The sequence below is a fragment of the Blennius ocellaris genome, assembly GCF_963422515.1.
Source record: "Blennius ocellaris genome assembly, chromosome: 16".
Classification (NCBI taxonomy): Eukaryota; Metazoa; Chordata; class Actinopteri; order Blenniiformes; family Blenniidae; genus Blennius; species Blennius ocellaris.
Window position 1 is genome coordinate 1,667,213 of NC_137665.1, and position 12,904 is coordinate 1,680,116.

At 45.6% G+C, this 12,904-nt stretch overlaps 1 protein-coding gene across 1 annotated transcript in view; it reads left to right on the plus strand.

Annotated features, from left to right (window-relative positions):
* Positions 1-244: 244 nt before the first annotated feature.
* The window catches only part of plppr2a (phospholipid phosphatase related 2a), a gene marked incomplete at both ends in the record, with an annotated part of 40,811 nt that continues 28,151 nt past the window's right edge, over positions 245-12,904 (plus strand). Inside the window, one exon of the mRNA XM_080511856.1 lies at positions 245-313. Coding sequence (XP_080367982.1) covers positions 245-313 — 69 coding nt within the window. The remainder of the gene's footprint in view (positions 314-12,904) is intronic.

Genomic DNA, 12,904 nt, shown 5'->3' on the forward strand with positions numbered 1-12,904 from the left:
AAGTTCAGACGACAACGAGTCCCGAGTGCAGAGACGCATGTTTTACATATTTATAGACGCGGCACATGAATAAACAAAGAAACAATATGCAGGACGGGATTAAAAAACAGCTGTCGGAAAGCTGCGAGAGAGAGAGAGAGAGAGAGAGAGAGAGAGAGATTAAGTTCCTCCTGGCTCTTTCCTTGCAGGACGAGGACACAGGAAGCCGTTGGCGGAGTCGTCCAGAGGAACGGAGTGAGGGATGATGGCGACGGAGGAGAAGCCGGGCGTGAAGAGCAGCAGCTCCATCGTCCCCTGCTTCCTGTTTGTGGAGGTAAGAAGAAAACGACTTGATTTCAAATGTCCACGTCGAGACGAGCGTTGAAACGGGAAGGATTGTTCAGAACCAACAACTTTTCTCAGAAGGCAAAAATGATGCTTTTTGCACTTTAGTCATTTGGTGTTGAGTCGGCGTGCGTTTGTTGACAGCTGCAATGAGACACTAATAAAGGAAAACAAACAACATAAAAACTTCCCCCTGAAGAAAAGGAATTGACTGCTAGGATTTTTACAATATTACAGTTATCCATTGAAACATCCCACATGGAAAGAACCTATATAAACATATATGTTTTAATATAGGTTTTGATATAGGTTTTGGATATATGTGGCATGTATAAAATTGGCCGTTTTCCTATATTTTATGCACATATATGTGCATATATGCGCATATAGGTACATATGTGTACCTATATGCCCTATATTTTATGCACATATATGTACCTATATGCACATATAGGTACATATGTGCGCATATATGCACCTGTATGCGAATAAAGGTACATATATGTGCATAAAATATAGGGCATATATGTACCTCTATGCGCATATATGTACCTATATGCACATATGTGTACATATATGCGCATGTATGTACATATATTTTGTCATATATGTGCATATTTGGAGCATTTATGTGCATATATGCAGCATATATATTGTCATATATGTGCATATATGCTGCATATAGGTTTCATACATGTACATATATCCTCATATAGGTTCTTTCCATGTGGGATGCAGAGGATTGTTGTCCTTCCTGTCTGCTTTGGCTCGGAGTTAAATCCAAACACTTCACAGACTCTTGACCACATTCGACTATCAAATATCTCACAATCTTCCCATTTTATCATTGCTTTATTGAAGTCGATGCCCCCTGGTGGCCCGGGAGCACGATGCTTCCTCCGCCGTGCGTCGGGTGAATTTGATAAAATCTGTTAAAATTGTATATCTTAAGAGCTTCACTCTTTCTTTTCATAAATCTCAAGATCGTCTCAGATCAATGGAATGTCTTTTTTTTTTGCCTTTCTTTCGGGAGTTTTTTTTTTTATGGTTAAAATGGACCCATTTGACATTAAACAGCTGTGAAAGTCACCGAAATGTGATTCGATTATCTTGAAATTTGATAACGTTTCCAAAATAATCCCAAAATTGTCAGCCGAGGTCCACGTTTTTGTTTGGCCTTTCATCTTCAGGCTAAATAAATTGACACATAATGATGAATAATTGGATGGAGAAAAAATCCTTTCGGTCAAAAAATGTCTATTAAAATAGTTTTAGGAAGGTGCTAAGATACTTTAGTTGTGTCATGTTTGTACTCCAACTCTTTAATGTGTATTTCCTGGACCCAAATAAATAAATAAAACGGGTTTTTTTCAGCTCATAATTGACAGTCAGTGACAATATTTTCATGTTTCATGTGATAAAATGCAGTTTGCCCTGCGATTTTTCCCCAAAATGTGTATTTTAAAACTTCCAAAGAAATCTCTAGATCGAGCATCTCTGGCATTGGAGACAACATTCTCCTCCTCCTCCTCCTCCTCCTCCTCCTCCTCCTTCTCCTCCTCTCCTCACATCTCCATCATCTCAGTAGTAAATATTTCAGACTGAGCACTGCAGCGCCCCGTTGTTCTGCAGCGCCCCGTTGTTCTGCAGCGCCCCGGCCCTCCGAGGCCCGGAGAAGTTCGGCTGCGGTTGTTCAGCGTTGGTTTGATCTGCCGGACTGATGGAGGCGGTGGAGGAACATCAGCGCACTGGTCTGATGCTGCCGGGTCGTTTTGCGGGCGGTCGGTGCTGCACACGGTTACGGTCGGGGTTCTGCATGTGTCAACGTGCTCGGGCACGATGACTCACGGGTCGTTGGAAATCCCGGCGGATCGTAGGTGAGGCGGAGGAAAGCGGGCGAGTTAATCGGACGGGTTGCAATCTGGTTGGACGGAGCAAGTCGGTGGGTTTCCAGGGACTTCCTTCTTCCATCCAGAGGAGCGTCCGGTAACGGATCAGAGCACCCGTTTGAACCGTTTGAACCGTTTGAACCGTTTGAGCCGTTTGAACCGTTTGCACCGTTTGAACCGTTTGAACCGTTTGAACCGTTTGCACCGTTTGAACCGTTTGAACCGTTTGAACCGTTTTCACCTTTAGCACCGTTTGAACCCTTTGAACCCTTTGAACCCTTTGAACCCTTTGAACCCTTTGAACCGTTTTCACCTTTAGCACCGTTTGAACCGTTTGAACCGTTTGAACCGTTTGAACCGTTTGAACCCTTTGAACCCTTTGAAGCCTTTGAACCCTTTGAACCCTTTGAACCGTTTTCACCTTTAGCACCGTTTGAACCGTTTGAACCATTTGAACCGTTTGCACTGTTTGCACCGTTTGAACCATTAGCACCATTTGCACGATTTGCACCGTTTGCACCGCGGGTGCAGATGTTGCATCATGTCGGAACTACGTGCTTCGGTTCCTCGATTCGACTCCACACCGCCAGAGTCGGACGCTTCAGTCTCTCTGAAGCTACATTGTTCCCGTCTGCATTTTGCACTAATTACTGGAATTAATGGGTGTTTTTTTCTCAGAGGGGGGGGGGGGGGGGGGGCTAAGCTGTGATTATTGCCCAACTTCAGTGGAGGGCAGATGTTGTCAAACTGCGAGCTGCGAGTCTCCCCGCAGGGCGCCCCCGTTGAATGAAGGGAATAAAGAGAGAGATGGAAGGCAAAGACGTGCTGCAGATTTTAAAGAACAACATCGTCTCGTCCTTTGATCCCCCCCCCCCCAAATTGCATAAAAATGAGAAAATGCCTCTTTCTGGAGCGTTTCTCAGTCGGATCTGAAATTCCACATTTCATTCAAGGAAAATAAAGGAACAAGGCTCAACATTTAAAAGTCAAAAAGGATATCGGGTTAATGTGGTCTGTTTTATGAAGTTTTAGAGTAAGAAACAGGCAGTCAGTGGAGAATTGGCAAACTACTTTTGAGTTTATTTGACTTTATATACTGCTTGGAATTTTTTAAGGTATTTCTCAGTCTATTTTTTTTCTTTTATAAACAGGTCTTACAGGATTATCTCACTGCACTGGCAGGGAGTTTCCCTTGTTTTCGTCTGAATCCTCCCAGTTCTTATATTTCCATCACAATGCCTCTGTGTCTTATGATCTTTAATATCTTATTTTTTAAGATGTCTGAGGCTTGAACTTCATCTACGATCCTTTGGTGTTTGTGTGGATTGTTCAGTTTGAATTTGATTTTCTTGATTTGTTAATTATTTTAGGGGGAAAAAATCACACTTTGTTAATGCACATTGTACCTTATTGTCTTAGATGTTGTCTTAGGTATTGTCTTAGATGTTGTCTTAGGTATTGTCTTAATTGTTGTCTTAGGTATTGTCTTAGGTATTGTCTTAGCTGTTGTCTTAGGTATTGTCTTAATTGTTGTCTTAGGTATTGTCTTAGTTATTGTCTTAGGTATTGTCTTAATTGTTGTCTTAGGTATTGTCTTAGGTATTGTCTTAGCTGTTGTCTTAGGTATTGTCTTAATTGTTGTCTTAGGTATTGTCTTAGGTATTGTCTTAGTTATTGTCTTAGGTATTGTCTTAATTGTTGACTTAGGTATTGTCTTAATTGTTGTCTTAATTGTTGTCTTAGGTATTGTCTTAATTGTTGTCTTAGGTATTGTCTTAGGTATTGTCTTAGGTATTGTCTTAATTGTTGTCTTAGGTATTGTCTTAATTGTTGTCTTAGGTATTGTCTTAGGCATTGTCTTAGGTATTGTCTTAATTGTTGTCGTAGGTATTGTCTTAATTGTTGTCTTAGGTATTGTCTTAATTGTTGTCTTAGGTATTGTCTTAGGTATTGTCTTAGGTATTGTCTTAGGTATTGTCTTAATTGTTGTCTTAGTTGTTGTCTTAGGTATGGTCTTAGTTATTGTCTTAGTTATTGTCTATGGTATTGTCTTAGGTATTGTCTTAGTTAGCTGATAGCGAAGATAGCCTGAAGAGGATGCTGGCGTATTTCACTGCTCCGTGCCTCGTGGTTGACCTGTCTCCATAAAGCCGAGTCCAGTCTACCGTAGTTACAGTAGCTCTCTCTCTCTCTCTCTCTCTCTCTCTCTCTCTCTCTCTCTCCCTCTCTCTCTCTCTCTCCCTGGGGCGAGTCTGTCTGTGAAACACCGCTCCCTTTGGTTATAATACTCTGTAAAAGCTCTCCATTAGGCCACTCGGTCGTTCACCCTCCCACACATCAGTGCCGAACCCTCAGGTCTCCGTCAATCCCACTAGCGCTACGTGTGTGCGTGTGTGTGTGTGTGTGTGTGTGTGTGTGTGTGTGTGTGTGTGTGTGTGTGTGTGTGTGTGTGTGTGTGTGTGTGTGTGTGTGTGTGTGTGTGTGTGTGTGTGTGTGTGTGTGTGTGTGTGTGTGTGTGTGCAGAAGATGAAGAAGCCCAGCGATCAGGGCTGAAGGAAAAGAGGGCAGCAGCTGTGAGCTGCGATGGCGGCCGATGACTGAACGAGGTTCTATTCTGCTTGAAGAAGCAGGCGGAGAATCGTGAATCCGTGCAGTCGACTTTCCCACACGTGTAGAAACGTTACGTAAAAGAGAATTTATTCTTTTACAATTGCTTTCCAATCAGCCCCCGTTTTGCTTGACGTTTCACTGCATTTTGCGCCTCAAGCCGTCATTAGAATTGGCTTTACGTTGAGATTGTCGCCATTTTCAGTAGAAACTGTTTGGTTTTGTCAAAAGCATTTATGTTCAGCTCAACCCAACTCACTTGTTCTGGATGTGGCTGGTGTCACAGTGACAAAGACTCACTTTTTAAAAGACGTTTAACACTTAATAAAAGGGACTTTTCCTTAAAAGGCACAACTGAAATGGCTAAAATAGAGGAAAAAATAGATAAAACCGCATGAAATCGGGAGTAAAACTGTGAAAATAACCTTCTCAGACCCCATGAATGACAATGGTTTCTCATCGAATAAAGCTTTAAAATGAGGAAAACAAAATTTTAAAAACTGCTTTCGAAAGAACCACAATGGTTAAAATGGCTAAAATGACAAAATCGTCACCCCCCAAAAAAAAAATCTGTAAAAGAGAGTTGAAACCTTCCTAAATTGTAAATGAAACTGCATAAATGCAACATAAGACACAATTTATGTTCGTCTATCAAAATAATGTATGAATATCATTTTAAATGTTAAATTTGATTTGTTGGAAAATCACACAAACGTCTCTTTAGGTCATAACGGCTGCAGAACGCTGAGCTACACGGATCAATAAGGAACAAAACTAAAGCTTCAAATCAAACTGCAGTTTCTTCTCTGCTCAGCGTCGTGAAACTAGATCCATAATGATGAATTCAAAAAACAAAAAAACAACCTTTTAATGTAAATAGATACGATCCTCCCGCATGTGGCCTGGAGGTGTAATGACCGTCAAGCAGACGAACACAACCCACCACCGTCCTCCTCTTCCTCCTCCTCCTCCTCCTCCTCCCTCTTTCTCCTCCTCCTCCTCCTCTTCCTCCTCCTCCTCCTCCACCTCCTCTTTCTCCTCCTCCTCCTCCTCCTCCTCTTTCTCCTCCTCCTCCTCCTCTCCTCCTCCTCCTCCTCCTCCTCCTCTTTCTCCTCCTCCTCCTCCTCTTCCTCCTCCTCCTCCTCCCTCTCCCACCTCCTCTCCTCGTCCTCCTCCCCTCCTCCTCCTCCTCCTCCTCCTCCTCCTCCTCCTCCTCTTTCTCCTCCTCCTCGTCCTCCTCTTTCTCCTCCTCCTCCTCCTCCTCTTTCTCCTCCTGCTCCTCCTCCTCCTCCTCCTCTTTCTCCTCTTCTTTCTCCTCCTCCTCCTCTTCCTCCTCCTCATCCTCCTCCTCCTCTTTCTCCTCGTCCTCTTCCTCCTCCTCTTCTTTCTCCTCCTCCTCCCCCTCTTCCTCCTCCTCCTCTTCCTCCTCCTCCTTCTCCTCCTCCTCCCCCTCTTCCTCCTCCTCCTCCTCCTCCCCTCCTTCTCCTCCTCCTCCCCCTCCTCTTCCTCCTCCTCCTTCTCCTCCTCCTCCCCCTCTTCCTCCTCATCCTCTTCCTCCTCCTCTTCTTCTCCTCCTCCTCCCCCTCTTCCTCCTCCTCCTCTTCCTCCTCCTCCTTCTCCTCCTCCTCCCCCTCTTCCTCCTCCTCCTCTTCCTCCTCCTCCTTCTCCTCCTCCTCCCCCTCCTCTTCCTCCTCCTCCTTCTCCTCCTCCTCCCGCTCTTCCTCCTCGTCCTCTTCCTCCTCCTCTTCTTTCTCCTCCTCCTCCCCCTCTTCCTCCTCCTCCTCTTCCTCCTCCTCCTTCTCCTCCTCCTCCCCCTCTTCCTCCTCCTCCTCCTCTTCTTTCTCCTCCTCCTCCCCCTCTTCCTCCTCCTCCTCTTCTTTCTCCTCCTCCTCCTCCTCCTCCCCCTCTTCCTCCTCGTCCTCTTCCTCCTCCTCTTCTTTCTCCTCCTCCTCCCCCTCTTCCTCCTCCTCCTCTTCCTCCTCCTCCTTCTCCTCCTCCTCCCCCTCTTCCTCCTCCTCCTCTTCCTCCTCCTCCTTCTCCTCCTCCTCCCCCTCCCCCCCTCGTCCTCCTCCTCTTCCTCCTTCTCCTCCTCATATCTCAGCGATTGCATGAGTCACCCCACCGCCTTCCACCGCGGGCAACTCTGACATCGAAGGATCAAAAAGTGACGTCGCTCTGAACGCTTGGCCGCCACGAGCCAGTTCTCCCTACACACACACACACACACACACACACACACACACACACACACACACACACACACACACACACACACACACACACACACACACACACACACACAGGCTTCTCTATTAGTTGTATTAGGGTAATGGATCATGTTCCTCCACATAAAAATGATGGAATTTTTTGAAGTTGTCTTCACTTTTTGTTCAATCATAATAAATGTGAGAAGTAAATTAGTGTATCTTGGCTATTTATGGACATCCAAGCAGGCGAGTCAGATAGCCCACTTTGATATATACTGTACGGCTGTGTATCAAATTGATCTGATATGTCAGTTTAGAATTAAATGGAGCGATCTAATTCATTGTTGATAGCTAAATACTACATTAGGACGTGATCAACTGTAGGACTAGTTGATATTGAATGAACCAACCACCAAATAGCATGTTATGGAAGACACATATTTATTTAAAAGCACATAACTGAACTAATACAAAGATGTGTTACTAAATTACCAGACAAACGTCAGCAATTACAAGAAAAAACCTGCAGTTGCCATGGTACCCTTCACTGTGACATCATCAAAGCATGAAAGTTCACTTATGACATCACACTTTGATGTTTTTTGGATGTTATGATTTAAGAGGCACATGAAAGCCTTTGAAGTATTTTAAGCCACTGCTTTAAAGACCCAATTAGTTTAAAACTGTCCATTATTTTCAAACGGTTCATATGAGTGCACCTGTACAATTTACACATCAATCAGCGGCGAAGTATTCTGCAGAAACAATGGAGAATTGTGACAACCAACAAGGAGTGAACATGCTCTACAACGAACAGCTGGAGGCTGGAGCCGTGAGCTGTGAAAGGTAAATACCTGTGCTTGCTTGCGTCAAATCAGTGTACTTGACTTAGTTCTCACTATCCTGTTCAGTGAACTCATGAACTGTGAGTATATAGTCAATTTCAACTTGGCTTATATACGTTGCTAAGACTTAAAAAGCTCAAGTTTAGTAAACATTTTATTTTTAAGTTCACAAAACAGTAAACAAAGCTAGATTCTAAGTAAACTTAGAAAGTATATATGAAGTAAACTTAATTTACGATTAATGATGACAACCACCTACCTTTTTTGAGTGCAACAGGTTTTCTAGATTCTTTTTAATAAGTTCAATGTATTACATTCTACAGTGTGGACATCTGCTCATTTGAGCATTCCGAAGGACACGCCTTGATGAGAGAAATATTTGAAGATGAGATGACTGCAGAACAATATATGCACGCGCAGCACGTCTTAGATAAAGAGCAGCTGCAGTTGGAGATGCAGGAGGAGGATATCACTCCAATGTGTTCATCTGAGCAGAACCAAGGGGACACCTTGAACGAAGAGGAGACTGAAGAAGCGACGCTGGCAGACCAGGATCTACATGTCGATGAAGAGGAGTTGTATGGGAAGGGTGATGACAACAAAATGTCAGAGTTTAAAGAAACTATGGCGATAATCAGAGCAGAGAAAAAGAAGACAGTGGGGAGACAGAGGATAGAGAAAGCGATACAGGTGAAGAATGTAAACGACAGACGGCAGCGAGAGAGAGAGAAGATTCAGGAGAGACACAGACAGGAGACGGAGAGGATGAAGAGAGAGCGGGAACGGATGCAGGCTATAGGGTGGGAGGAGAAAAAGATGAAAGAGATAGAGAGGATAAAGAAGAAAGAGAGAGAGAAGAAGGACATGGTGGAAAGAGAGATGAGGGAGAAGCAGAAGAAAGAGAAGAAGGAGGAAGAGCAGAAGAAGAGATACAGAGAGGAGAAACTGAGGGAGGAGGTGCTGGAGGTAAAGAGAAAAGAGAAGCAGGAGAGAGAGAGGGAGGAGAGAAAGAAGAATGAGAGAGAGATATTAAAAATGCACAAGAAAGAGAAGGAGGAGAAAGAGAGAAAGATGAGAGAGATGGAGGAGTTGAAGGAGAGGGAGAGGATTAAGCAAAAGCAGAAGGAGTCGCAGGAGAGACTGAGGAAGAATACAGAGAAACAGGAGAAGTGGAAGACGGCGATAAAGTTGAGAAAGGAGAAGCAGGAGAGAGAGAAATGGGAGGCAGAGAGGAGGGCGATGGGGAGGAGAGAGATCGAGGAGACGCTGAAGAGAGAGAGGCAGGAGCAGGAGAGGAAGGAGAGGGAGAGGAAAGAACAAAATATGAAGAAAAGAGAGACAATTGGGAAGCTGGAGAGAGAGAAGAAGAAAGCAGAGATGATAGAGAGAGCGATGAAGGAAGAACAGGAGAGAATGTGGAAGGAGAAAGAGATAATGGAGGAAGAGAGGGAGAGGCAGCAGAGAAAGCTGAAGGAGAGGCAGGAGAAAGAGAGGAACGAGAGAGAGAAGAAGAGACAGAGGAAGGAGGGAGAGATGATTGAGAAAGAAAGGAAGAAGAAGAAGGAGATAGAGCAGAAGGAGAAAGACAGAAAGTTGAAACAGGAGGCAGCAAGAAAAGAGGAGGAAGCAAAACTGGCAAGGGAGAACCAGGAGAGACAGAGGAAGCTGAGGCTGGAGAAAGAGTTGAAGGAGAGAGAGATAATGAAGATTGAGAGAAAGGTGAGGGAGGAGAGCGAATGGAAGGAGAAAGAGAGACTGAAGAGGGAGAAGGAAATGCAGGAGAGAGAAATGAAGGACAGAGAGAAGAAAGTGAAGCAGATGAGAGAGAAGAAAGCGAGGGATGATAAGCAGGAAAGAGAGAACACGGAAAAAGACAGGAAAAAGAGAGCTTGGAGTGAGAGAGTGCGGATGGAGAGAGAGATGCAGGAGAGAGAGAGGAGGGAGAGGCAGGAGGAGAGAGAGAGGACGGACAGAGAGCGGATGGAGAAGCAGGAGAGAGCGAGGAAAGAGAGGGAGGAGAAGCACAAAAGAGATATGAAGGAAAAAGAGAGGAAGGAAAGCGAGTGGAGAGAGAAAGCTATGTTGGCGAGAGAGTTTCAGAAGATCCAGGAGATAGACCGCAGGGCGAGGCAGGAGAAAGAGTGGAAGAACAAGCGGACGACTAGGATCAAGTAGAAAGAGTGTGAAGTTCAAAGCAAGGTAAATTCAATTCTAGAGCACCATTCAAACAAGACAATACACATTGCTTTACAGGGAAATTCAAGAAATATATAAAAGCTTTGCAGAGAAAATTAAATACATGAAGCAAGTAATGATAAACCTTATTCCCGAGCAATTAGGAGCATGAGGGGACACAAGGGGCGACAAGAGGAGCGACGTGACGACGAGGCGAGCAAACAAACACAACAGAGTGAGAAGTGTTTAAATGCAGTGGGAAGGGGTGGACACAGGTGGCAGACAAGTTGGGTGCACACATAGGAATAAGGCCATTGGTGTCTAAGAGTAGACGGTACAGTCCGAGGGATAGCAGGACGCCTGAAGTTCAGATGTAACCTGCACTGGGTTATAAAAGTTCAGCAGTTCCCTGAGTACCCCAAGAACCAGGTCGGTGCTGCCAGCATCGGGACCCGAGCGTCCACAGCACCGGCGAGTGCAGATGGAAGCGAGTTCCTTTCACAACTGTGAAGGGTCTTGACTTGCTCAGCCAACTGCACTGCTGTGTTGCTCCAGGACAGCTTGGAGCTCCCTGATCCAGGCGCCCATGTGACCATCCGGCTCCACAATGGAGTGTTCGAAGAGGCAGTCCAACTCTAGGCAGGGGTCGGTACACGGGCGAATCCAAAGCCCAAAGAAGCACACAAGGAAAGGGCTGGGGTCATGAAGACAAGCAACAATGATGATGGAGCACAGAGACATGAAGGAACATGAGGTAAATCAGACCACAAGCACACACAGAGGAGTACACAGGAAAGGCAAATGACAGAGATGGAGGATGACACAACAAAACAAGAACAGTGATGGACAACCCGCTGAAGACGCTGAGATGAAGGTGATCTCAACACTGTGGCACCCGTCTACACAGTGGTGGTGACTGGGGTCTGTCCAAACCTTCCATCAGCAGACTGTCAGTCTGACTGTAATGGTTCTTTAACTGCTCTCCATTGTTGATAAATCACAGGACTGGGGGTAAAGCATGGGAAGCTTGCGACTGGGGGGCCAGATGGGAACAGGGTCACGGGAGAACAGGCTGGACTGCAACAGGTTACAGGTGAAGAAGTCCGAACTGTATCCTCAAGACAGGATCCTTGAAGGAGTGATGTGAAGTGGATCTGTTTGAGTCCGCTGGGTCCACGATTGGACTCGTTCTGTCAGGTGGACCCAAATGCAGACTCACGGAGTTCCTTAAAATCAGGTTCGTTGAAGTCCAGGGAACACAAGGAAACACAAGGCCGACAAGAGAAAGCGACAAGTTGACAAGACGACAAAGACAACAGAGGCAGAGGGGTTTAGCCCTCTGGGGCCGGCGGACGCACCGGTGCGTCCTCGTCACATGACCGTTTTAAAAGGCAGTAGCGTCACAGCACAGCGTCATCGGGTCCATGTTTTCAATCCGTGTCGCAAGTGCAGATGTATAAAACTACAAGCTTGTTTTAAAATGATGTTGATCGCCCAAATAAAATAAAAGATATATATATATGGAGATGTGAGGAAAACTGTGTCCGTGTTTTTCCGCAACGTTTTAGTGCACGGTCAGGAGTGACAGTGAAATTAGCATAGTAGCAAAAAAACAACACTCGTACTGTGCCAGTATACCTTTCACTCATTGGTTGAGAAGAAGAGCCCATGTCCAATCAAAAGTTTCCATAGTGGGAGGGGTCACTTTGTTTCGTTCACCCATGAAAAAGTAAACAGAGAGACGGAGACAGCGAGAGGGAGTTGAGATTTATATCAGAGAAAAAGCGATTTGACCATGTCGTTAGTGTGTAGTGGGTCAGATTAGAGTGTTTTTTAGTTTCAAGTGAACTTTTTTCTATCAAAACAATGAGGCGCCTTATGAACGTCGGTCAGGCGCTACAACTTTTTTTTTTTTTTTGAAGGAGAAGAGCATCGAGTCTGACATTGAGTCTGACGTTGAGTCTGACATTGAGTCTGACATTGAGTCTGACGTTGAGTCTGACATTGAGTCTGACGTTGAGTCTGACGTTGAGTCTGACGTTGAGTCTGACGTTGAGTCTGACATTGAGTCTGACATTGAGTCTGACATTGAGTCTGACGTTGAGTCTGACATTGAGTCTGACGTTGAGTCTGACGTTGAGTCTGACGTTGAGTCTGACATTGAGTCTGACGTTGAGTCTGACATTGAGTCTGACGTTGAGTCTGACATTGAGTCTGACATTGAGTCTGACGTTGAGTCTGACGTTGAGTCTGACATTGAGTCTGACGTTGAGTCTGACATTGAGTCTGACATTGAGTCTGACATTGAGTCTGACATTGAGTCTGACATTGAGTCTGACATTGAGTCTGACATTGAGTCTGACGTTGAGTCTGACGTTGAGTTTGAGAGTGATTCTGATGACAATATTTAAGACCACAGCTTTGCTTTGGAAGAGGGGAGAGTGGTGTCCCCCAGTCCAGGACACGTGTCCCCAGGCCAGGAGAGGTGTCCCCCAGGCCAGGAGACGTGTCCCCCAGTCCAGGGCAGGTGCCCCCCAGACCAGGAGACGTGTCCCCCAGTCCAGGAGACGTGTCCTCCAGACCAGGAGATGTGTCCCCCAGACCAGGAGAGGTGTCCTCCAGACCAGGAGAGGTGTCCCCCAGTCCAGGAGACGTGTACCCCAGACCAGGACAGGTATCCTCCAGGCCAGGAGAGTTGTCCCCCACACCAGGAGAGTTGTCCCCCAGTCCAGGAGACGTGTCCACCAGACCAGGAGAGGTGTCCCCCACCCCTGTCCCCATCATTCCAGCTCCACCACAACAGCCAAAGGTTAAAATGTAAACATTGCCTGCAGGAGCACAAGAAAAGGAAAGACAC